The 24794-nt window shown below is 51.3% G+C and overlaps 11 protein-coding genes and 1 non-coding gene across 12 annotated transcripts; 6 read left to right on the forward strand and 6 right to left on the reverse strand.

Annotated features, from left to right (window-relative positions):
• The first annotated feature begins 59 nt into the window (after positions 1 to 59).
• Positions 60 to 3418, forward strand: QC763_0021830 (uncharacterized protein). The gene is made up of 3 exons (XM_062905413.1): positions 60 to 2615; positions 2673 to 2872; positions 2984 to 3418. Exons 1-3 carry the CDS (start codon positions 2098 to 2100, stop codon positions 3238 to 3240), a joined length of 975 nt encoding a protein of 324 aa, XP_062771514.1. The 5' UTR covers positions 60 to 2097; the 3' UTR covers positions 3241 to 3418.
• Positions 66 to 1941, reverse strand: QC763_118250 (uncharacterized protein; the record flags this gene model as incomplete). Its single annotated transcript, XM_062908414.1, has 4 exons — positions 1687 to 1941; positions 1283 to 1634; positions 801 to 1177; positions 66 to 722 (listed from the first exon to the last, which is right to left on the reverse strand). Exons 1-4 carry the CDS (start codon positions 1738 to 1740, stop codon positions 66 to 68), a joined length of 1440 nt encoding a protein of 479 aa, XP_062771515.1. The 5' UTR covers positions 1741 to 1941.
• A 33-nt stretch (positions 3419 to 3451) lies between the features above and the next one.
• Positions 3452 to 3574, reverse strand: QC763_0021850 (uncharacterized protein; the record flags this gene model as incomplete). The annotated part of the gene is made up of 1 exon (XM_062905414.1): positions 3452 to 3574. The coding sequence occupies one exon, from the start codon at positions 3572 to 3574 to the stop codon at positions 3452 to 3454; it is 123 nt and encodes a 40-aa protein (XP_062771516.1).
• A 2991-nt stretch (positions 3575 to 6565) lies between these two features.
• Positions 6566 to 10591, forward strand: QC763_118270 (uncharacterized protein; the record flags this gene model as incomplete). Its single annotated transcript, XM_062908415.1, is given in 4 exon segments — positions 6566 to 6629; positions 6685 to 8064; positions 8077 to 9849; positions 9966 to 10591. 4 exon segments carry the CDS (start codon positions 6566 to 6568, stop codon positions 10589 to 10591), a joined length of 3843 nt encoding a protein of 1280 aa, XP_062771517.1.
• An 894-nt stretch (positions 10592 to 11485) lies between these two features.
• On the forward strand, positions 11486 to 12446 carry QC763_118280 (uncharacterized protein). The gene is made up of 2 exons (XM_062908416.1): positions 11486 to 12062; positions 12124 to 12446. Exons 1-2 carry the CDS (start codon positions 11883 to 11885, stop codon positions 12226 to 12228), a joined length of 285 nt encoding a protein of 94 aa, XP_062771518.1. The 5' UTR covers positions 11486 to 11882; the 3' UTR covers positions 12229 to 12446.
• Positions 12447 to 12778: 332 nt separating this feature from the next.
• QC763_118290 (uncharacterized protein) lies at positions 12779 to 15848 on the forward strand. The gene is made up of 4 exons (XM_062908417.1): positions 12779 to 13022; positions 13073 to 14136; positions 14307 to 15534; positions 15721 to 15848. Exons 1-2 carry the CDS (start codon positions 12833 to 12835, stop codon positions 13348 to 13350), a joined length of 468 nt encoding a protein of 155 aa, XP_062771519.1. The 5' UTR covers positions 12779 to 12832; the 3' UTR covers positions 13351 to 14136; positions 14307 to 15534; positions 15721 to 15848.
• On the reverse strand, positions 13765 to 15689 carry QC763_118300 (uncharacterized protein; the record flags this gene model as incomplete). Its single annotated transcript, XM_062908418.1, has 6 exons — positions 13765 to 13853; positions 13897 to 13932; positions 13980 to 14319; positions 14373 to 14574; positions 14623 to 15199; positions 15263 to 15689. 6 exons carry the CDS (start codon positions 15687 to 15689, stop codon positions 13765 to 13767), a joined length of 1671 nt encoding a protein of 556 aa, XP_062771520.1.
• A 1250-nt stretch (positions 15849 to 17098) lies between the features above and the next one.
• Positions 17099 to 18700, forward strand: QC763_118310 (uncharacterized protein; the record flags this gene model as incomplete). Its single annotated transcript, XM_062908419.1, has 1 exon — positions 17099 to 18700. The coding sequence occupies one exon, from the start codon at positions 17099 to 17101 to the stop codon at positions 18698 to 18700; it is 1602 nt and encodes a 533-aa protein (XP_062771521.1).
• A 107-nt stretch (positions 18701 to 18807) lies between these two features.
• On the reverse strand, positions 18808 to 20889 carry QC763_118320 (uncharacterized protein; the record flags this gene model as incomplete). Its single annotated transcript, XM_062908420.1, has 3 exons — positions 18808 to 18927; positions 19154 to 19503; positions 19554 to 20889. 3 exons carry the CDS (start codon positions 20887 to 20889, stop codon positions 18808 to 18810), a joined length of 1806 nt encoding a protein of 601 aa, XP_062771522.1.
• Positions 20890 to 21596: 707 nt separating this feature from the next.
• On the forward strand, positions 21597 to 21670 carry QC763_0021920. Its single transcript has one exon. It is a non-coding gene; the product is annotated as a tRNA-Asn (tRNA).
• A 633-nt stretch (positions 21671 to 22303) lies between these two features.
• QC763_0021930 (uncharacterized protein) lies at positions 22304 to 23534 on the reverse strand (the record flags this gene model as incomplete). Its single annotated transcript, XM_062905415.1, has 4 exons — positions 22304 to 22691; positions 22740 to 22870; positions 22921 to 23247; positions 23310 to 23534. The coding sequence occupies 4 exons, from the start codon at positions 23532 to 23534 to the stop codon at positions 22412 to 22414; spliced, it is 963 nt and encodes a 320-aa protein (XP_062771523.1). The 3' UTR covers positions 22304 to 22411.
• A 212-nt stretch (positions 23535 to 23746) lies between these two features.
• On the reverse strand, positions 23747 to 24623 carry QC763_0021940 (uncharacterized protein; the record flags this gene model as incomplete). The annotated part of the gene is made up of 2 exons (XM_062905416.1): positions 23747 to 23954; positions 23992 to 24623. The coding sequence occupies 2 exons, from the start codon at positions 24621 to 24623 to the stop codon at positions 23747 to 23749; spliced, it is 840 nt and encodes a 279-aa protein (XP_062771524.1).
• Between the last annotated feature and the right edge of the window lie 171 nt (positions 24624 to 24794).

The raw sequence follows: 24794 nt of genomic DNA on the forward strand, positions 1-24794 counted from the left end.
ATCCCCAATTGTCTCGCGAAAGTACATGGTTCAATTACTGTCATAACCCTCTGCTCCGTATTCTGTTACACGTCTCCTTTGAAAAAGAGAGATAAAAAGTGCTTTTCTCCAAGAGCTGACTCAAGTATCTCTTTGCAGCAAGCGAAATCCCTCTCCGTTTCGGCGCCTCCAGCCTTCAGGGTGTCATACGCCGTTTGGAGGGGGAGGACAATGGATGTTGGCCCAAAGAGCTTCATCTTGTCTTGCATCAAATACTTGGTGCTCCGGCATATGAGCATCGACATCCGCCTGGTTTCTTGAGAGACCATCCCTCGCGATATATGAGCAAAGGGACGCAGGTCTGGAAATAAGCCCACAATCTTCCCGACACATGTCAAGCAAATCACATTGAATGCCCAGCAATGCGTCAGGCCGTTAGCTGTTGTGAGGCTGTCAAACCAGATGCAGTCTCCATCATACCAGAAACGAGGGGCCTCAGGAGTGGCCTGGAAGCTTGTTTCCCACAGCGCAAGTCGGTCAAGCAGTGCTTCTAGCTCCGTCAATAGCCTGTCAGCAGTCGTGATTCCAGCCTCCTGACTCATTCTTTCGATGATGCCCGGAATAACAGTTGCTTCGTTCATCAATGCTTGCATTGGCGAAGGAATGATCTCTTGGAAAGGAGCTGTTTGCCACTCTTCTGAGGCAAGGAAAGATGCCTTTCTCGACTGGATCTTCAGTACAATCTTAACAACATCGACATGGGTCAGCTACACATCGACCGAGACACACATCGAACAAGATGGAAGATCTTTGATGCTTACCAATGCCGGTCTTGCCCCGACAAATAGCCTGTGGGCGATGCCTGATGCGTAGAACTGTGGCTCTCGCGTCTGCATCAACTCCCCAAGTCCCTCTAAATGAGCGGTCCAGCTTTCAAGGCTTGTTGGCAACACAAGCTCAGCAAAGAGCAAGCACATTACAGCAGCCATTAGCTGAACCAACGACGACTTGTTGGGGATCTTGAGCGAGTCGTTGACGGATCGTAGCGCTACGCTATATGCTTCAAGCGCCGTCGCCATGGGGATCTTGCGTTGCGTCTCGCACACGAGTATGGAGAAAGCAAAGGCTTTGATGGCAGCATTCAAAGCTGTGTTGTTACCAGCTTTGACGAGATCTGGTAGTACTTCTGCCCACGCACCTTTACGAGTCAATTAGCCCTTGTCTTTCCATGACGCCCTGAGAGCAGACACTTTGAAGGGGGAAATCAAGCCCCTTGACTTTTGAGGCCTCAAGCTATACGTACCGCATATTCGAGGAGTAGACGCACTGGCGCCTTTTAGAATCGCCGCAACATCAGTACCTGGAACATACCCCTGGATGATGATTTCTATCAGCTTGTCCAGCGGTAGGTCTTCGTGGTAAAGCGACCTGAGACTCCCATTCGGCTCATGCGTTTTCCGGTTCAAGAGTATGCCTGGAAGCTGAGAGGGGGGATGCTTGGTTACGCCAGAGTGACCAGCCACTCTAGCAAGTATCGGCTTTGTCTGAATGTTAGACGGAGCGAACTGAGAGATGAATATCCAATCCGGTGGATATCCGGGGCAGGTGATGTTGCGGAGGAGACATTGGCCGCATGAAGGCTTTCTCCCGTCACACTAAACGCGCCTCGTCAGCAATGTGGAAGGTAGGTACAATCGGATTCCGTACACTGATCTTCTTCTGCCTGCAGATTTGACATGTCGTCCTCTGTCGAATCTTCATCCTGGGTGCTGACACAGCAAGTGATGTTCAAGGCTTGGCGGGTTATGTTTCCAGGAAGGGAATAGCAACATCAGAAGTGAGAGTCGCGGGGCTCCATACTTTATGTACTCCAACTCACCAAGTCTGGGTATACCCCTCGGCGTCATGATCTGGATTTGTACAGCTCTCGCATTTCCCCGTGAGACTGATGGTTGTCGTTGCCATCTCTCCTGCGCTAAGCCGAATCGGGAGTCATTAATCGCCAAGACCTGCGCCATGGATCACAAAGCGGGGGTTAGCAACCCCCCCTGTAAAGCTTATCCTGAGTGCATCGACATCAGGCCCTTGCGATGAACCGCAGAGATCTGGGGGGTTCGAATGGAGAGCGTTGCTCTCCGTCATAGGGAACTCGTGTATATAAGACGATGGAATTTCTCCAGAATTTATCTCGACAAACCATTCCGTCCCTTCAATCTCCAAGCGCCTGTCACTCCTGAACTTCTGCATTTGACTTACACACTTGTTGTGAACCTCTCAATCATGACCTCCTCGATCAAACTCTCGGCCCCTCTGAGCCTCACCCACATCGGCACTGCGACTGCCCTCATTCATCTTGGGGACGATAGCAACCCTGTCACACTCATCACCGACCCCTTCTTCTCTCATGCCCCATTTGAATTCGATATGGGTCTCCTTGTCCTCAAGGCATCCATTGAACCGGCTCTAGGCCTTGCCAATCTCCCTCCTATCGATGCTGTTCTCCTGAGCCACGAGGACCATGTCGACAATCTTGACGAGCCTGGCCGCCGTCTTCTCGAAGGCCGCATCGTGCTCACCACCCCTGACGGAGCAAAGAACCTTGCTCCTCGGCCTGGTGTCAAAGCTTTGCAGCCTTGGTTGGTTTTTGTTTTTCCTCTCAGAGATAGCTGCAGAAGCTGATATCGAATAATCAGGGAGACTGTTTCTATCAAGCTCCAGGGACAGACTTTTGAGGTTACTGGAACCCCTTGCGTACACCTTCCTGGTGGTGAGGTCACTGGCTTTATCCTGACAACGGAATCGTTTGGAAAGACTGATGGCAAGCCAAACGCGATATTCTTCTCTGGGGACACAATTTACATCCCTGAGCTGGCAAAGATGAAGGAGAAGTACCGTATGTTTCATGTTCCTTCCCCTCCTTCACATCACCACATTACCACATTACCACAACAGCCGTTTCTTCTTTCATCACCAAAAAACCAACCAATATCTAACAACCCTCCAGACATCTCCGTCGCCTTGCTCAACCTAGGCAAAGCAACAGCCCCTCTCCCCACGGGCCCCCTTGTCATCACCATGGACGGCGCGCAGGCAGTAAAGCTGTTCCGAGAGCTGGGAGCTGACGTGCTGGTCCCCATGCACTTTGAGAGTTGGGATCACTTCAAGGAGCAGCGGGAAGATTTGGCGCAGTCGTTCAAGGCCGAGGGGTTGGACAAGGAGGTTTTGTGGTTGGAGCCTGGGAAGAAGACCAAGCTTGTTTAGGTTGATGTGAGCATGGAACGTTTACTAGGTATCTATCAAGGTCTGTCCAAGAAGGAAAGAGGTCCATAAAGGCGGATGAAATACATGTGGTGAAGGACATCTGGGTGGCTCCAACGAGGCTTCCTTTCAAGACCGTGATACAGCAAAGAGCGACACAAGGTAGCTTTTCCGGCCCGCATTCTCCGCCCAAGTCCGATCATGACACTGCCAATCATCCGCCCTCCTGTGGCACGAGGCGCACACATTGACCCTGTCGGGGAACCTCCTGACGCAGTACTGGTCCATGTTGACGAAGTAATTTTCTCCTCTGAAAACACACGACCAAGTGTTGCATGCCTCCTCCCACCCCACGCGGGCCTGGGCGCCGTCGCCGTACTGCTGCTGTCAGGCTTCCCGGACGTCCACGTTGCTGAGCCAGACTCTGTTCTCTAGGGTGGAGTCAGCTGCGACGGCAGAGATGGGTGTTGTAGATGCGGCAAAAGGGCTGTGAGAGCGGGGGAGGGGGGAATGATCATCTTGAAGACTGTTGAAGTGGTTAGTGGAGGGCCAGAAAGAGAAGATCAGGCGAGATATAAACAGAGATTTTTCAGTGCCGGCAAAGAGGAGGTAAGCTAGGCAGAATCTACAAACTTGTTTTTCTGGTGACGATGAATCTGGACTGTCGAGAGCTGAGTTCAAAGGTGTTGGGGGTTGTTATAGGGCGATGGTCTGGGGAAGGTTCAAGATCGTGGTCGTAGAGGCCTCTTTTATAGAAATTGGGAGCTCCTTCCATCTCAAGCAGAAGTCTCGAATAACTTCAGACTTGTTTACAGAACCCTTCCTACAGTCCGGTGGAGGTTGACATTTTGACACCCTAATCACCACCAGATTCCCGGTTTGTATCCCTCTCTATAGGGGTCAAACAAGACAACGGTTTGGGCTTAAAAATGAGCTCTCGCGCTCAGAATTCAACTCTTGAGGATTTCAAAGACGCTGCATTCCGGGGTGTGGCATCATAGTTCCTTTCACTCCTGGGACTGCGAATAACACGAGTACTCTGGCTCTGGAGATGCTATCACGTTGGTGCAGCTGCCCATACTATTGGCAATCTTTATGAGTACTGCTGCTGGAAAAATACCGCCGTTTAGGTGTCTGAGCCGCGACAACCTTTGGTACCGCCAAATCAGTTGGTCGGCCTTAACCGCGATGTAAATACCCTGGTAGCTTCCTGGTTGGATGTTTACAGAGCGGACGCACAAAGTAGGCAGCCTTTTGGACTTTACCCTCTCATACTGCTGTCTGGTGCCAAAGGATACCGGGTCTATAGATGAACCTCGAAGAAGATAAGGAAGGCACCTAGGTAGGAATGCAGCACGGAGCCGGGCGGAGAAAAAAGAGTACGATCACCGCTTGAATCCCTGAAAAGCTGGAACTGTAGTTATCATCCGATTGAAGACCCTACGAGCCTCCTTTAAGAATCTGTTGTCAAAATGATAGGATAGGAAATTTTGAAAATGTTGCCGCAGCTCTCAATACTTTTCGGTGAAGCAGGTAGCTGCCTCGGATGCCATCTACCTACATAATTGATAACGCACCCCATTTGCTGATGTGGGCGGATGCTGTAAGTCGGTGTTTCCTACATGTAAAATCCTAAACGCGGATTGTTTTCTTTATGCTTCTCATTGCCATTGAAAAATGGACATACCACTTGCGCAGTACCTCGTTCCCTTTGAAATCAAGCGATTCATCAAGGGCAAGCTCTGGCAACCGTGTATCCAATATAACGCCGAAAGAATCACGGTATATTTGGAGTCTTATTGCGACTACCTTACCTACCTATTGCTATCTTCCAGTTGTGACAATCGACTCTTCCCAAACGGGCTTGTTGATGAACCTTGCGGACCTTGGTCCTTACACTCCCGCAGAACCAACAAAAAGTCATGTGCCTGGACACATAAGCAGATTGGGCGTCACCAACCAGACGCCTGTGTTTGGCAACCTGTGGCAGTCTACCTGCGCATAAAAACGAATGTTTTTCATTCTGGCATGACAGACTTGTGGTTTTGAAGTAGGCCTACGATGACTCAAGTCCAAGAGGAATGACAGTCCTGTTTCTGTAGGGCTGCACCACTAGAGGATATGGAGCCGGGAATCGAGAAAATGCACAATGGTAGCGAGGAAATTGGAACCACAATAGCAGTCATTGGGTTTTGTAGCAGCTTGTTCATGGTGGCATGCTGTTGAAGCTGGAGCTGAAGCTGTGTCGCTGCGGTCCATGATTGAAACCAGTCACTGTCTGCTTACCCACGGAGTCTTGACAAAAAAAATGTCGAAAGGCATAAAAGAGCAGTAATAGGGAGCAAAGCTAGATAAGGATATCCAACCCCATTTTTTTTTTTTTTTTTTTTTTTTTTTTTTTTTTATACAACGCGCCATGTTCCCCACGTTTAAAAGTTAATATGTTTAAAACGTCTCCCATCTACCATATCTTCAAAACATACATCAACTATCATTCAGCGTCTATCCGCGATCTTTGAACATCTACCAACTGTCGCCAAGGGCCTATAAACTAAGGTATTTTGAAAGCCCCATCAATCATTTTCAAGGGCTTAATCAGGTAGTGCTATGTTATACAGGGTAGTTAGGGTAATCGACTATCTTTGGAAACCCATCATTTCAAAGAGATAACTGTCACTGCCCTTCTTATCCGAGAGTAAATGCAGTAATCACAAGACGGGGGCCTCTCTGCTGTAAGTTTTATTACTCTCCAATCACAAACCGCTCTTTTATAGGGCTGAAACGGCCGCTCGTTCTCTGCTTCAATCAAGCGCCTCGCAGCGCTTTCCCAACGGGGTGGCAGTGTACCACCACTTCACCTCCAAGCCCCTGGAATTGTCGATGTGGGAGACCTGGACAGTCAGGTACGCAAGACAATTGGCCGTTCAGGTGACGCAAGGTCAAGTGAGTGCTGCACGTCTGGTTCTTGGGAAGCGCGTTCTAGACCTCTGGATGGTCAGGGTTTCTTCGGGGTACCTTCAGCCGCATGCATCCACGTTCTTATCCCGAGAGAGATGCGCTCCCTGCTGGTAGGCATGCAAAGGTAAACCACAGCACTGCCATCGACGGCGTCCTTTTCCAGCGACGGGTTCTTCCGCTCTGTACCAGGCATCCTTAAAGTCTGTCTATTTGCCAAAAGTTTTATCATGGCGACGCAGTTGGTCAACAATGGGAGTCTGAGTCGATTCCTTTTCAACCTTTACCCTTCACGTCAGTTTTCCTTTTCTTTTCTTCACTCTTTAGTTTGTTGCAACCCTGCTCGTGTGTTGTCTTGTCATGAACTGGAACAATGGCGTCCCTCTCAGAAGATCGACCTTTGAAGAAAAAGAAGAGCAGAAATATCAAACTCTCCAGTATGTTCTGCGGTAGGCTCCAAGATACACAGCACTTGCTAACAGGATACCCCAGAAAATGGGAATCCAACATCAAGGCCCTTCTTGTCGAGAGTTTTTGGAATGGCTACAACTTTGGTGATTACATTGGGGCTTGTTGGCGTTGTCATCTATTTGAGAAAGACTCTCCCGGACGGTTCAAAGCCAAGCTATGCCAGCTCATCCACACTGCAAGCGCGAGGAGGGGGAGCGGAGGGAGCAACAATAATTGAACGCCAGAGAAACTTGTTTACTCTAGTGCCAGTCTTCACGGCTGGACCGCCAATACTGCCCGGAGACTTCCCGATCATTTCAAGCACTGTAGACTGCACAACGGTCATGGTTCCAGCGCGTCAAGTCAAACGACAGGGATATTGGCACACATACTGCTCGACAAGCTATTTCACAATTACTCGGACACCGACCGTAACTTTGACAACAAAGGGGCCGCTCTTCACTCTGAGGCCGACGAGAATAGTTACTTTTAGACTTCCATCCGGCTCTCCTGTGGTAGATTGTACTACCTATGTTATCCCAGATAAGCTCAAGCGCGGCGAGGAGGTTGACTGCACAACTAGATACGTGCCTTTCACCACATCCACCAGGCCAACAACAACTGTAACGACAACCCCAACAGAGACCCCTACAGAGACCTCGACAATAACGCCTCCAACAACACGGCCGCCCACATCGATGACCATCTCGACCAGCTCAACAGTCTTCTCGTCCACAATATCAACATCGACAACGACAACAACAACAATAGTGGAAGAGATATCCACTATGCCAACCGTTGTTGATCCCTGCGCTACGACATGGATGGACTGTCAGGACCGCATCGAGGGTAGATGCCTCACGTTTGCCTTGACACTTTCAGATTGCCCTTCCACCTCGACCGAAACTGTGACAACCACCACGCGGATAGTTACGTCAACCGTCACTGCACCACCCATTGTCGATACATGCATGGCAACTTCGGTAACCTGTACAACCATACCGATTATTCTTGCAAGGGGTCTGAGAAGGGCTGACAGGATTGACTGTATGACGTCTTTTTCAACTTTGGAAGAATGCATCTCCACCTCAACAACTACCACCACTCCTTCTACAAGCTTGCAGACTTCAACCACTCCGGGAAATGCAACAACAATTACCATCTCGCCATCATTCACTTCTATTAACTTGAGTACCTCCACCCCGGGTACGGAGGAAACTACATCCGCCTCTTCATCAGAGCAGTCAACGTCCGCCGAAGTCAGTACTACAGATCTTCCCGAGACACTACCAACCTCTGAGATAGAGTTTCCAACTACTGTTATAATTCCACCTTTGACTACCTCAACAGCCACCTTTGCATCCATCCCAACAGCTATCTCTATATCCACCTCAAGAAACCCTCTTATCACCACTCTAACAACTGCTCCAACAACTGCTCCAACAACTACCTCAACTATTACTCCAACTACTAGTCCAACGGCCTCCTCAGCAGCCATCACAGCGGTTATTCCATCGACTTCTGCGACCAATACTTTGACAACAACACCCTCTGCAATGTCAGTAACAACCACTCCGATAACGACTCCTACTACGACGCCAGAGACTCCATCAACGGTCTCACCAACGATTTCGACAAATACCCCATTGAATCCGTCATCGGTCGTGTCTTCAAATGCCGAATCCAATCCAGGCTCAACAACCTTAACAAGTGTGCGGATTCCCGGAGTAAGCACTAGCCTCCAGACCGAGACGACAAACACGGAGTCGACCAGCTTAATCTCTTCAGCTTCAGGTGGAACTTCGACGCGGAATGTGCAGACCACGGATCCTACAAACACAGCAACTTCTTGGGGGACTGAAGCAGCGACAGAGACAAACTCGGACCCATTTGTTATTGCCCAAGTATCGTCTCAACCGGAGCCCGATTCCACAGCATTGACTGTGAGTGGTTCTAGCTCGAGTTCGGTGACGTCAATTCTGACAACAAATACGGAGACTGAGGAAGCTGCCAAGTCAACTTCTGCCCAAGAATCGACAATTGTCACGGGGTCAATCTCGTCCGTCGTATCATCTTCTGAGACCAATCCATCCAGGATTTTATCCTCCACGCTGTCTAGCCCCGATATAACCCATTTTTCCTCTTTCTCCTCTGCTCAGAAATCTTCTGGGGCTTCAACTGAAGAACCCACACCGATAGCCCAAACAGGTCAAACAGCGACCGGCTCAGCAACCGTTGGTCCAGGTGAAACCACAGCAACATCATCACCAAGCCCAGATACAGGCGCCCCAGCCCTCATGTCATGGCCATATTGGAAGATCACAGAGTCCCTCACTGGAAACCATGCCCCTCTGATCGTAGGGCGAGGTTTCATGCTCATGATGGGTGCCTTCTACCAACAGGTCATCACCCATGACCCAGTCAGGCAGCTCACAAGCGGGGGCATCTCTGCCACAGAACTTGTCAGTCCCGCGATGGGAGCTTCAGAGTTTGGTCTCTTTGTAGCTCAAATTGGCACCATCTTCGTAGCTGGTGGGACGTACATCGATACCAACTACTGCAACGACCTCGCATCTCCCACCAACATCAACCCCTGTCCTCCCAAAATCACCGGAAATTCATGGGTTCTCGACATCATCATTACCATTCTGGTGATCCAAGCCGGGGTGGTAGCCTACACGATGAGCAAGTGGTTCCAAAAGCCAGGGCGCCTCTCGGCTGACCCTACCACCATTGCCGGCGTGGCAGCCGTAATGGGCCATCCACAGATTGAACAGCAGTTTTCGTCTTTTGGCGGAGAGATCACACAACAGGAACTGCTGCATGCCCTCAAGGGGCAGGAATTCAAGCTCGGGACTTTTACCACCGAGGATGGGGTCACAAAGTATGGGATTATGCCTGTGGCTTTGTATGAGAGGAAGGATAGGAACCAGAGGGGGTGGTGGGCGAGGACGAGAGACACCGTCCGGTCGGGGTTCAACAAGGCGATGTTTTTTAGGAATTGGAAGCTGAATAGGCTGTTTCTTGATGTTGTTTTCGGACTGTTGCTGGTGGCTCTGCTTGGGCTAACGCTGGCTTCGTTGGCGAATATTGACCAGCCGCAAAAGGTATTTTTGCCGACGGCTGTTGCTAGTGGAGTTGGGATGAAGATCTTGTTTGCGCTTTTGGGGGTGCTGATCTCGTCGAATTGGGGGAGGTTGTTTCAGGGTGAGTTGATATCTTGTTCTCTTTTTCCTTCTCCTTTTTCTTCCATTTTTCCCTTGTTCCCTTTTGTTCCCCTCTGTCTTATAGAACCGGACAAGCAGCTAACAGCACGCGAAAAGATACCCAAACCTTCAGCCCCTATTTTCCCCTGAGAGACGGAGAAGCACGGCCAAACCCAACCATTCTCCTAAACCGCCACAGCAGCCCCATCTGCGCTTTCATTCCCCTCCTACGCAACAGACATCTCGCTGCAGCGTCAGTGGCATTCACCGGGATCATCGCAGAGTTTCTCATCATCGCCCTCGCTGGCCTGCCTTATCGACCGGGTCAGCTTCGATCCGAGTTCTTGTTTTGCGGCATCGCTAGTGCCATCATCCTCTGCGTCATGCTAGTGCAGTTGGCACTGGTGATTATCTGGCGCAGAAAGCTGCCTCACTTGCCCCGCCAGCCGGATACAATTGCTGCGGTGATGACATACGTCGCTGGCACGAGCATGGTGAGAGACTTTTATGGGTTGGAAGAGATGAAGACCAAGGAGAGGAACAAGGCCATTGTCCGAATGGGCAAAGTGTATGCGTATGGGTGGAGGCAAGAGCCGGAGGGTGGGATAAGATGGATTGTGGATGAGGTTCCTGACGCGGAGAGGAAGAGTTTCTTGTCCGGGACGAGAACGAGTGCAGAGTCGTCGGCCGGAGGGAGGGGTTGGTATAGACCGAGGGGCCGGGAATGGAGGAGGGACGTATAGATGTGATATGACTGGATGGTATGGATGAACTGCTGGACAGCACATTATGTATACCTGCCTCGCCTAGGTAGATAGGAAGATGGCACTGCATATAAATGGAATTTTACACAACATATTGTCCTTAACCACATCATAAATGACAAGGTGATTAATAACACTTGAAAGATAAGGTGGTTGAAGGTCTCAAAAGATAGTTGGTAGGCCTCAAAAAATGGTCAATAGGCCTCGAAAGATGGTCAACAGGCCTCGGGAGACACCTAAAAGACCAGCTTCCAACTAGAAAGGGAAAAGTTGAGGGTCATCATACGTTTCACTGACTTACTGGTATTTTTTTTTTTTTTCAGGCCGTGGATGGCTCCTGTCATGATGATATGCAATTATTTGGAACAAGTCACACCAATAGACGGAGGAAAGTCAACCTCTGTGGGGGTTTTTTGTTTGACCTGCCGTGCTGCCCCCCAAAGATGAATTGTGTCCACTCCCGATAATACAGCCTGCTGACTGGACACAAACAAGCGCGTCGATCGGACGATCAAGCCGATCGTATTCATGCGATTTGCCTTTTTCTACCTTTCATTTTTCGTTTGCACGCCAACATCCAGGTTACATTCTGGGGGTGGTGTCAATTCGAAACGGGGCTATTCCCTGCGGTGCGCCTATCCGAGACAGTGGGCGCTATCGGACACTAACAGCGTACCACTGATTTCTACAGGCTGCAAGATAGCAACTCATAGCACTGCCATCTTATACCGGAAAGGCAACACAGCCCGATCACCAACTCCGCAGCGGCAGTTTGAGACTTGGGAACGCCCCGCAGAACCATTCTTCCAGCATGACAAGAGGAGTCGTTTGCAGCATCGTGTTTGGTCAGTTTACCAGGGAGACGAACAACCTTGGCAGGGAATGCCGTTTCAGCTTCTCTTGGGGGGAATATGGATACTTGCAAGGCGGCCATTTGAGATGAACATGCATTGATAAATAAATACAAAAGGCATCCTTCCCTGGTCGTGGGTGGTGGGCGTTTGCTGGTCGGCTTTTTTGGTTTGTTTGTTTTCGTTCATTTCCTGCTGTGCTTGTGAATACCTGCAGCTTGGGGGGCCTGCAGTGTCCCCTTTCACCACGCGGTTTTTTCTTCTGCTTGAAATCATCATTTTCTTTTACTGGCGTCGTTTCTCTTGGGGGTTGCTTGATTCATTCATTCTTTCATTCTTTCCAGGCAGGCCTGATTAGCACCGGCAGCGCCGTTACCATCGTTGGAAAACCATCCAGCAAAGACAAAAATACTTCAAAAATGCGAGCCTTCATCCAGACCATCATCTTCTTCCTGCTCAGCCTGCAAATGGTTGCTGCGTTGGTCATTCCAGTTCCTCTCAAGACCTCATCTACTCCCCGGCGACGAGATACATCGAAGGAGTCTGATTCAGCGTTGCCGCCAACCCAATACAAGATCACCGACTTCTACGGCCAGGCAGTAAGACACCATTTTCCATCGATGCTATAAGAGGAATTCAAAGACTAACAGTCATTGACAGGCATGCCACAACGTCTTGACATCGTGCCGCGCGGATTCCGACTGTTGCTCCGGGCTGCAGTGTGGAAACTTTGAAGGGGAGATGCTGTGTACGCCTCGAGGTTGAGAAAGTCACCACGGACGAGAAGGCCTTGATGCACAGGAGCTACATGTATGATATTGGCAGTTGTCTTCTTCAACTGTGTATGCTTGTGGTAGTGTGTACCCACCCCGCGAACAGTTGTCTGGAACGGTTGTAGGATAGCAAAAGAGAAACAGATCTTGCATCACACTATGGACTTTTGCAAAATTGCAATACTGCCTCTATTGGTTGGAAGGAAGAAGATTTGGAAAATGTTCGTCCGAGCGGCATTGAATGAGGGTGGGTTTGGTGACAGCAAACTTAACATCGCTGTCAGTTGCATGGCAACTTATGACATCTTATGGCATCTCATGACATCTTATGACATGGAAGGTATACGGGACTCCTTGTTGCGCTTCTGACAACCGCAAAAAAGGCATGTGCCTCTGACACCAAGCGCCCCAGCCTTACTATTACTAATTCTCTTCAAGTGTCGGTCACCAGTGCCTTCGGTCGGTTTCGGATTTTTGAGTTGAACGGACGTCCGGTGGGCCGGCGTCTTACGAGGCCGTTATCAACTGCACCCTCCAAACATCGAGATTCACTTTTTCCAACTCTGCTGTCCCTGCCGTTACTCACCCTTGCAAAAATGCATATTTCTCCACAAGAAGCCCACCACGTCGCCGTTCTTGCCGGTCAGGGAGAATGCGCCAAACTGGTGACAGCCGTCAAAGCTCTAGCGTTGCGAGAACATGAGTCGCCTGCCGACATCCTTATTGCTTGCAAGGACGACTTTCAACAGACAGCTGCGCATATTGCTGCAAAATCAGGGCAGTCAAGTGTGCTGACGCTTCCCTCTTGTCCGCAGCCGATGCTAATATTCAAACAGAGTCCATCGACACACTATCCGATCTTTTGGCTGACAATGAGAAAAGAGCACTCTATTTCAACATGGCTAACCGTTTTTCCGGGGATCGGCCCATCCACACAGCCATGCGCCATGGGTATCTGGATGCCTTCAAAGCCTTGGTCAATCATGGCGCGGACCCGACGCTGAAGAATCGCTTTGGAGATGTCGTTGAGGATTATCCAGGTGACTTCGAGCCAGAGGAGGTATCACGAATTGTGGAGGAGTATAGGACTAAGGTGGACAAACTCAGGGCATAATTTTGTATTGAGAACTTTGATTACTCTCTAATCTTTACTGTTATCACAGCCACCAACTCCCGACAAAAACAGCCGCAACATAACCCATGAACAGGGTATACAGTACCACAAAGTCCACCTCGAACAAAGACCACCTGACATGCTTTGCCTCCTCCGTTGGGTAACGCGCACCGTTTTCCTCCCGCTTTCCGAGCAGTCTGTCCCGCTCAGGTACGCTAGGCGGCCGGAGAGCGTACCTCAGCGGCGTCAAGCATCCCAACATTGTCGGAAACCAAAGATGTGATGGCCACGCTACTGTCTTGAGCAGCTCAATCCACATGTCCCTATTGAAAACCCAGTTGCCAGACATCCAATGTGGTCCGAGTACCCGGAATGCCTGCAGGGAGGCACATGAGGCAAATGCCAGCACGACGCTCAGTTGAACCCAGGCACCACAGTCGAAAAGAATATGGCGCAGCCGCTCGCGGAAAGGAGCACGGCGTGCAGGGTTCCGCTCTTGGAGGCTGTTGGCAATGCTCCCCGTTGGGGTGAATCCATCAGGCTTACCCAGGAAAAACGTCTTGAACCACGCAACGGTGTAATCTGTGTCATGTTAGCCGACGGTCCTTTCAAGAATCTGGCGGACTTACAATGAGACATGTATCTCATCATACCCGTCTCCATGACTGCAACCCGGTACCCAGCCATCACACCGATGTGGCAGTCATGAAGATAGCGTGTCAGGACAATGGCACAGTAAAGTCGAAGCAATAGCTTCATTTCCGCCTCGTCTCGCCAATACATCAGGTGCGTACCAGTCAAGAACACAAAGGGCGTCAACAACATGAATACTGTGGCTAGCTGAGCCTTGGCGTGGACGTTGATACCGCTGGAGAAGCCGACCAACTTGGCAGCAAGGGTCATCCGCTTGGTCAGTTTGCTGGAGAGATATCCCTTGAAGTTGACAAACATCTGAGCTCCACCGATGTACTGCTCTCATCATTAGGACAGATGATACCACACGAAAGTATAGAGGAACGTACCCATCGAGCAAATTGCTTCACATGAGCAGCATATGTTTCGGGAACCAGACCATACTGAAGCGACTCGGCCAGATAGGCAGAACGCCACCCCTCTGCCATCTGCAGCATGGAGCTGTAGATATCCTCGACAAGGCAGTCTGTAGGAAACCCACCGATATCGTCCACCGCCTCTCTTCGGACGACCCAGCCAGATCCGAGATTCCTGTGCAGTGTCAGTCGCTGGGCCCCAAGGCTTCGAGGGATTACTTACCAGCCGAGTCCGGCATGGTCCCTGATGATGTCCATACAAAGCCAGTTGATAGAACTCTGCTGATTCAGCGGGTCATTGTCCGGCACATTGTAGAACAATTGGGCAGGACAAACAACTCCCATCTTGGGATCCCTAATCAGATGTGCAACACACGCCCTCAGCCACCTCTTTTCAGGAATCATATCAGCATCCAACCCAGCTACAAGCTCAGCCCGCCCACCAGGAAGGGTGTCAGACACAGTAATTGCATGATTGAGGTTGCCAGCTTTGTACCCTGCCGGCCCATACTTGACACGCGCGGTGTAATACAAGTTGGGCGTGTCGGCGGCCAGCTGCAAAACCCAAGCCTCCAGCTTTTGATTCCGGCCATCATCAGACACGATGACTCTGAACCGATGAGCAGGGTAGTCGATGTTGAGTGTAGCGCGAACGGTATCTTGGATGATGTCGAGCTTCTCGTTGCAGACTGGGATGATGATGTCCACGCACGGCACATTATCACCCAGTAACCGAAGTCTGGGCCGATACCGAGCAAATAAGGATGCTGCTTTGACCAAAGAGGCAGCGATTGCGTCGGCTGTATGTAGGTTTCCAGTCAGTTTTCTGATCAAATCTTTCTAAGCACCAAGGATCGGCTTACCTGACCAGAGACCCTCAATGGCAAAAGCAAACCAAGCGAGATAGAGCTTGACCCCACCCAAGCTTCCTTCCTGTCCAAGAGCCAGCAGGATCTCTCCCTGAATCTTGGAAGCCCATAAGAGCAGAATGCAAGGGATGATGGCAGTCAAAAACACGAACCGGGTCAAGAATCGACGCACAGGCCCGAAGTTGGACTGGATTTGGTCGTATTCTTCGTCATTACCGATTTCAGTAACCACCATGCAATCTGGGTCGGTGATGGTGTTGTCAAAGGTAATTGGATTGCCCAAACTGTCCAAAAGAAAAGGAAGAGATGCTTTGGAGGTTGACAGAATGGATGATGTTGACTTGTTTCGGCCGTGAGAGGTTGGAAGGGGCGCTTTGGCCGCCTGCCTGAGGCGATAGTCGTCCTCTACCGGAGAGTGCATTTTGTGCTTGAGACTAACATGAGAGTGTCAGATGACGGGAGGTATCTCAAGGTTTTAAGTGTCTACGACTTCTAGGCGCTGCTCGACTTGCTATCCAACTTTTCATCGGCGCTCCTCCACCGAGACCGGAACAGCACACGCCGGACGGAGAACTAGACGAGAGGTTCTGTTCCAGTCACCGGATAGACTCATCTCGACGCCATCGAGCTGTGCGTGATGCAGGTTGTGCTATCACACCAACGATTCACGCATATCAGGGCAGGGTGCCAGAGTCTACGAGGCGCCAACAGGCGGAGACGGCGATAACGACCTGCCTGTCCCGGTGGTTTCCCGCGTCTCTCTGTCGGCACCAAATTCCGTGATAGTAATGACTCGGACTTGACAACCAACTCCACCATTTCCTCCATTCTCGGCGACATCCTCGGTCCTGACCCCTCACCTCCGCAGTCTGGATTCTTCACCGCTACAATCGACAGAATCAAATGTCGACAGGAGGGCATTCAAGAACCCACTTTCTGCAATAGAACTGCTTCATGCTACATAGGTATACGTCCCATAACCAGCCACAGAGTTCCCACATGGCCCCTGCGTGCCGTAGCGGCCTGGAAATAAGAACTCTAAGTCAACCACCCTACACCCACCATTCCGGTAGGCTAGCCTTGACCCATGGCAGACGAACTGGTTACACAAGAAATGTCAGACGTTGAAAGGAATTGGTGGGATTACAGACTAGTCAAACGGTTGGATACCGGTTGCCTGGCTGTGGCTGTCGGTGCCTCGCACACAGAACATGAGCTAGGATTCCTTCAAGAATGATGAATTCATGCACGTGGCTCAGAATATCGCAGGACCACTAGAAAACAACAAGCAAGATCGAAAATTCACCAGGGATCGGTTAAAATGGAAATCTTCGAGGACACTACAATAACCCATGCCAGGATCACGATGGACTTATGCATGCACCAGTTGCATTATTGACCCTTGATAAGTGGCAGCAAAGGATCAGTCACAGCTCGCCACCGAGCCGATCGTGAAAAAATTTCAAGAAAGCTGGATGCGGGCCACAGATGGTGTGGGCGCTAGAGATTGTTGTTGTGGGCCAAGACAGGGGGGGATGGATAGGGGTTCCATTCATGCAGCACAGTCTTGACAACACAACCTGTTGCTATCATCTCCATATGGAATGCCAGTCTGGACCAACCGAAAAAGAGGAGATATTGCGCAACCTAATGCGAAGCGAAGATGTTTGAACAGCTGAGCACATCCCATCATGGACCCTTGTTCACGCCCTTTCGTCTGTTTTGGATGAAGATGGACTTGTCTGACCTCTGCCTCGCCTCGTTCTTGGTCGGCGTTCATGCCTGAGATCAAGCTCAACTCTTGAAGCTCTATGAAAGTAATTTACAGCAATGTCAGGCCTGGTCAAAATTGCCTCACTGGCAGTTGTGCTATTCCTGTTCCTAGCCCTCACCTTTCAGTTCCAGTTCAACACAAGCGTCTACGTCCTAGTACAGCAAAGACAAGAGCACGCAAACGCTAGAAACATTGGCCGGTGGGAACAGAGCATACTCCTTCCCATCGTCCCCGTAGCTATTGCGGTGCTGCCAAGAACAGGCAAAGTCCTCGCCTGGGCTGCCGACAAGCCAAATGTCTTCTCTAACGCGACGACACATACTCTCTCCGTCATCTACGACCCATCAACGCACCAGGTCAACAATCAGAATGTCACCACCACACACCACAACATGTTCTGTCCCGGCCTCTCGCTCGACACCTCCGGACGGGTAGTTGTTACAGGTGGCAGCACTTCGGATGCAACCAGCATCTACGACGAAGTCCAAGGGAGATGGCTTTCCGGCCCGCCCTTGACTGTTGGTCGAGGGTATCACTCTCAAGCGACCCTCTCCGACGGACGCGTCTTTACCATCGGCGGTTCCTGGAGCGGTCCCCTGGGTGGCAAGAACGGGGAGATCCTCGACCCCAACAAGCAAACCTGGACAGCCCTTCCAAACACCCTCGCAGAGCCACTCCTCACAAGCGACTTCCTCGGCCCCTTCGCAGGCGACAACCACGCCTGGCTCTTTGCCTGGAGGAACGACTCCGTTTTCCAAGCCGGGCCTTCCAGAGCCATGAACTGGTACGGGGTTTCCTCCTCAGGCGTCTGCCAACCCGCAGGTTCCCGAGGAAACGACACCGACTCAATGAACGGAAACGCGGTGATGTACGACGCCCTAGCAGGGAAGATCTTGGCTGTGGGGGGTGCGCGGCACTATAACGACGCCGCCGCGACCAACGCTACCCACATCGTCACCCTCCCCTCCGGCCCGTTCACCCCGCCGCACGTCCAGGAGCTAAGGGGGATGAAATATCCCCGAGCGTACGCCAACAGCGTTCTGCTCCCGACCGGCGAGGTTCTCATCACTGGCGGAGCAGCATACGCGAAGCAATGGGCGGACGTCAACGCAACGCTCGTGCCGGAGTTGTTCAACCCTGACACGCTGACTTTCACCCCGCTGGCCAAGATGCCCATTCCAAGAACATATCACAGTGTTGCTGTGCTCTTGCCCGATGCAACTGTGTTGACCGGGGGAGGGGGCTTGTGCTGGGAGAAGTGCTTGGGGCCGGAAGAGGAGATAAACCACTTGGATTTGCAGAGGTTCACACCACCTTATCTGCTGAGTGGAGATCCGCGACCGAAGATCCTGGAGATTTCCGACACTGAGGTGGATCTGGGAGGAGTGTTTGAATTGCTGGTAGGCGGGGAGGTGGCAGAGGTAGCGATGGTGAGGTACAGCAGTGCGACACATGCGATCAATACTGACCAGAGGAGGGTGAGGCTTGTTTCAACGGCGTTGGGGAAGCAGAAAGGGAGAGCGCTGCATAGAGTTGAAATTCCCGAAGACGGAGGGGTGGTGGTGCCGGGATATTGGATGGTCTTTGCCATCTCATCAGGGAAAGGGGGGATGAAGGTGCCATCAGTAGCAGAGACAATTTTGATCCGGGCAAAGTGAATGAACACAAGTTTATTAAAGCAAACTCCACTCGGACAAGGGCACTGGTGACGTAAAAGAACATTGCATCCCAGGCTCCGAAATAGGGCAGAAAATAACAGACACCGTCAAACTGCCTGGCGGAAGATCAACAGCCAGAACACTGACCCCGGGGTTCGGTAGGTCTTCTCGGCCACCTGAGAGAGGATGCAGCTTGGGTGACCGAACTGGCTTGGTAGTACGAAAGACTGCAGCTCGGGGTGACAGGAGTAGCACATCAAGAGCCTTTCCATTCAGGCGTAGATCTGATTATCCGTCGTTAGCATCAAAGCAGCGAGAAGGGGGGGAGGGGGGGGGTTGGAAAGGACACTCACGGGCTATCCTACCACTGTTACTGTATGTGATATGTGCTTTGGTATGCATTCGCCACTGACTTGTTTCCAACGCGTCAGTTATCTCGTCCTGTATCAACACCTTACTCCGCTCTGGGAGCAATCGAACCCCACGCTTGATGCTCATGCCGTCATATGCCTGGGTTAGATCCGCAATCCAAAAACCGCCAGCGTCGGTCTTGCCCTTGGTCTTCTGAGTGACCAGAGTGCTCTCAAACTTCATTGTTGGCTCAGCGTCAACAACCTGGTTTGAGTTGTTGTGGACAATCGTGTTTTGACCAGCTGTACCGCAGCGGTAGTAGTCCCATCGGACACTGTCCTGATCTTCACTCGAAAAGTAACCAGGAGCATCGTAGCTGTCTTGGCATAGCTCTGTCGCCCATCGTTCTCCCAAGGCGTCCAGAACGAAATCACCGGCATCAAGGTTGCCATCTGCCAAATATGTCAGTCGATGTTACAGCCTGGATGAAGGGTTGCTTTACGTGTGGCGTGTCCGGTCATCTTTCCTCCTTTCATGGCGACAAAGACACCATTAGAATCCGTCCAGGAAGATCTCAGTGATACCCAGGCGCCCCTGGGGTCGGAGAAAGCCTTGTCCAGAGGCAGATGATCGTGCCATTCCCCCTTGAGAGAAGAATCATACCAGAGCATTGACAACGGATCAGCCGCATCAGGCCTGTCCCTCTGAAACAAACCATACTCAGGAATGCCGTACTCCCTCCCATAAAAGAATAGCGAATTCGCCGTAGCAGTGATCTTGGACGGACCGCAATCCCCATAATTGAACTTCTCCGTCATCCCCATATTATGAATATGAAACATGCCCGTCTCCCGAAACTTGGGATGGCTGTCCAACATCCCAAAGGTGCTCCCCAACGATGTTAACAACCCCGACGAAAGCTGTGCATGCGCCTGCGTCCCAAAATGCCAATAATCCGGCGTCTCAGCCCACGTCCCGCTCTCGTCAACACTCTTGCCGCAGTGCTGCTCTGCGTTTTCCACCGCCCTCCCCAACAAGCTTCTCGCCACACCACTGGTGTCATCCTCCAACACCGCCAACGCCCCCACAATCATCCCACCCGCAGTAACACAGTTCCAGTTCCCCGTCACCCCCAGAAACCACTCCTTCCTCTCAAAACTCTCCAGCCCCTTTCTCAGGCCTAAATCGACAACACTCCATCTTATCCCCTCTCTCTCCTCAGCTGTCCATGCGTCATAAAGCCAGTCATACGCAATCCCAAACGCGACCAGAAACTCGCCTACATCCAGCCAATGATCCGTGTTCCAGCTGTCGCCTTGCGTCCCAAACGAAGCACCGGTAGAGTTCCCGGCTGTGTGGACGATTTCTTTCCAAATGCGATCTTTCCACTTGGGGTCGTTGGTCAACCGGTAGGCGTAAGCCCAGTGTTTGATCCTGAGCTGGACCGTCCTCGCGATGTCGAGGATCCCACTCGTTCCGTCTTTTTGGTAGTCTGGGGGAGGTAAAGAGAGCATCTCGTCGGCTTGGCGGAAGATGGTTCTGTTCCACCTTGAAAGGTATCCATCACCTGCTATTTGGTCCGGAAGGGAGGCCCATTTAGACGTGTTGGCGAAGAGGCGGGGATGGGTGGGTTCAAGATGGTGGCCAAGAATCTGGATGGTGGCCTCTTCGTTGGCTGTGCTGGCGGCGGTGGGCAGTGGCAATGGTGTCTGCAAGGTTGCGGTCACCAGCGACAACCGCAAACAAAACGTCAGGGTGATGATGGTCGACATCGCCAGTGCTGCTGCCACAACGACTGCCCCCGGTACTCGTGCGCGCGGAGAGGATTGCCAAGACATGGTGATAGCTTCACATGGGTGGGCCCTCAAAAAGCAACCCTCTCAACCCCCTTCAGCACCAGCCGGGAGATGACCGGAAGAATAATACAAAAACTCAACAGGGAAAAAGAGAGAAAACAGGCTTTCGCTCACGATCCGGCCATCCTTTCATCACGCGATTCGTCCATTTACGACCCCTCTTGCCATGTCGCTTCTCAGCTCTGCGCGAATAGCCCCGTCTGTACTGCAGCAACACGCCACCCCCCGGAGCCGCACCCCGGACTGGTGTAACCGACCTTTGATTCCTCCCATCCCCACTCGCCTTGACACCACGGGAAGTGGCGGTCACGATCCCGCGCGAACAAACATTTTGCTGATTCCGAGTTCCGGGAACAAAACGGTCTCGAGGTGCATCGGAGGATCGCATCAGTGGCTGGCTTGCTGCACCGGACACGCTCCCTAGCACCTATGACGTGGCCGAGTGAGTACAAGTCGCGGGGGGGTTCGTCTGCATTGTTCTACCATCGCGCCACTAGAAAAATGGGTTGGTGCTGGGAGGAAATAACGCCGAGCTCGGCTTCAGCGGGCCAACGTGGGAACGACATGGAGAGATCTTCGCGACGGCAGCAAAATGTCCCCCGAGAGGATGGTGCAGAGGTCAAATATCATCAAGATGGATACAAAAAAAATCAAAATCAACTTCAACTGATTAAAAATTAATCACAAATCTCCTCCGGGAAGGCTCGAACTTCCAACCTCCTGATTAACAGTCAGACGCGCTAGCCAATTGCGCCACAGAGGATTATTGCTTTGCTTTGGCGACGAGGAAAATAGCCTTAGGTGTGGAGCATGAAGCAGTTACTGCCAGCTCTAAACCTTCAAACATCAACTATGATCAAAGAGCGAAACAATAACCCCAAATACATCTGCAAACTTAGAGTCGTTTTTGCTTTGTTCTTTGTTAGGGCTATATATCTGTGATACTCGTTGTCCGGTCAACAGTGGAGTCGTTGATTACCCCTGAACAAGCCACCGAGTCCCTGAATCCACCTTGCCTCGGGTTGATATTGAGGATGCAGAACAGCAAAAACAGCTCGAAGAGCATGTTGGATGCCGAAGGCTGTGAGCACTTTGGGCATCAACGGCAGTGCCAACCCGTAGCTGCAATTGCACAAACACCACAGCTCTCGTGCTAGTATTCTCAACAAACAAAACCGTGGTCACCCGATACTATGGTTCCCAGTCTTGCGGTCAGCCAAGAGACAAGTAGATAGAAACGCACCACGCTTCCATGCACGTGTCGTGAAACCAATGCCCGGCATAAATAGCTTCTCTACATCGTTGATTCGCTTCTGTGCTTCGTCAATGACGTACAAGTATGCGGGGAAAAGCAGTGGAAGTAATAGTACCTTCCTCATCAAGCTCACAACCACATGGCTGGTGTCACAAACGTGAGACCTGTAGAGCTGGTTATCTCATAACTCACTGAACATTACTTTATGCTGCGTAATAATACCATTATCAATATGAATCTCTGCCCCCCTCAAGCCCGAGCTGCCGCAGCGTCGTACAGCGCCTGTATGTCGGCTTTCCATTGCGTTACATCCACACGCACCACGCGACGGTCGTAGGTCACAAGCCCATTGACCTCCCCTTCCACGTCCGACGTTTGAGTGTACACAGCACCACTGCATGCAAAGTGCTCAACCTGCTGTCGTAGCAAGTCGAACAACACATGTGCACGGTAGTTGTAAGATGCCTCATCGGCATGCATCTCATACGTTTCATTGATCGTCCTAACGGCCGCTTGCACTGGCCAGAGACTGCGTGCATGTCAGATGGGAAGTCATTGCAGCGATGGTGCCACTCACTGTTCATCCAACGGTCGGTGGCCGAGTCCTCCATACTCTCCTTGGAATCCAATCCGGCTGGAGTCATATGGTGTGTTTGGCAGCGAGTAGAATGGTGTACCGCACTGGGGATCGGCATAATGATGATTATCCTGGCTCGGAATTAGAAAACGGATGCAAAGTTACTCGGGACTTCGCTTACATGATAATCCCCAGCTCCGTGATCATGCCACCCTGTTACGGAATTAATCAGCCGTGTTGGATCAAGCTGTCGAATGCGGTCCGTGATATGAAACTCTGGATAGCGATCCGTAATTTGGCCCCAGCCTTCGTTGTAGATGACCCAGGTGACAATGCTTGGGTAATTTCTGTGTTCCTTGATCATGATTTCGAGCTGACGTTCAAACTCGGCTTGTTCGGCATCAGTTGGCCGAGCATTGGTGTGGACCCTCATGGAAGGCATGTCTTGCATGACCAGCAGACCGAGCCGATCACATGCCTCGTAAAAGAGGTCCGGCTCAATTTTGATCTGGCAATGTCAGTCATGCCTGAAAAGTTGCCCCCGTACAGGCTCATCTCCCTCATGCTTACATGTTTGCGAACCAAGTTCATGCCAAGACTTTTGACAAGCTCCAGATCGTACACCATTGCTTCGAGAGTCGGTGGCAGATGAAGGCCATCTGGCCAATATCCCTGATCAAGAGGTCCGAAAAGGTAAACGAATTTCCCATTCAGAAGAGGCCTTTTGATTCCATTGACGACTCCTGTGGAGATGGTCCGGAATCCCGTGTAACTCTCAATCAAGTCATCACCCATTTTGACCGTGACATTGTAGAGAGTAGGCTTTTCAGGGGACCAGAGTTGTGGGCCAGGGACATTGAACACAAACTGCCGGTCTGACTCTGCATCGAATCGCCCTACCACTTCCCCTGATTTCGTGGATACCTCAATGCTAATCGGGGTGGATTGGTTCTGGGAACTATGTACGGTGAAAGTTACTGTTGAATTTCATCAGCCGCTGTCAATTTTCAAGGTGTCATCAACCCGTCGGACTTGCCGTCGCCGTTCATGTTGGCCGTCAGATCCAATGACTTGATATGATTGTTGGAAGCGCTCTCAAGCCATACTGTCTGCCAAATACCGCTGCAGGGCGTGTAGAAAATGTGCGAGAGACGTTTGGTCTGCTTCCCTTGTGGGATGCTTTGATCGTCTGTTGGATCGAAGACAAACACCTTGCTATACCACAGGTCAGCATCAGAAACTTCTCAAACACCGCGATTGTCCGACTTGCAGCTCGTTTGGTCCATCAAAGTTGATCTTCTCAGTGACATCCAAGCTGAACCGAAAATATCCACCACGATGAAACGCGAGCTGGACGCCATTGATAAACACCGTTGCTTCGTAGTCCACTGCTTCGAAATTCAACAAAACACGTTTCCCACCTCTCCACTCGAGAGGGATCGTAAAGGTCGTGCCAAACCACATGTGGGTCACGCCCTCGGTCATGATCCCGGAGATGCCACTTTCGATGCAAGAGGGGATCAAAACCTCCTGGCGAAGGGGCAATCGAGGCGGACTCTTGACATCCTCAGCTCCTTGAGCTGCCTGGTAGGTCCATATTCCGTTCAGCGACCGCCATGGCTCGCGACGGAGTTGAGGACGTGGATACTGCGGCCAGGGGCTTGTGCCAACCTTGTCAGTCCATGGTGTGTCAAGGTGAGGGCGTAGGAGCTGGTACGGAGCAGCTGCATGGGCTGAAGGGGCAGGCGTCGCGTTAGAGTCTCCAATCGTTTTCGTCGCTGTCACCAAAACTGTCGTAAAGATGGTGTAGGCATCCTGAGGCCTGGCGGTGACAGCGAGTGCCAAGAAGACCAAACAGAGGTGGGCGTAAAGTAAGATAGGCATGTTCCTACAGCAATGATGAAGTAGTGCGGCTGGCGGCAAGCGTCTCTCGCCGGAGAAGAAAAATCAAGAGGACCTTTATAGTGCTCGAGTCAAACCCACAAGCGGGCCGTTGAAAAGCGAGTCGTGTCATCTCAACGTGGTTCGGTCCGTCGTCGGGAGCTTAATCTAACA

The sequence above is a fragment of the Podospora pseudopauciseta genome, chromosome 1, assembly GCF_035222475.1.
Source record: "Podospora pseudopauciseta strain CBS 411.78 chromosome 1, whole genome shotgun sequence".
In the NCBI taxonomy this organism is placed as follows: Eukaryota; Fungi; Ascomycota; class Sordariomycetes; order Sordariales; family Podosporaceae; genus Podospora; species Podospora pseudopauciseta.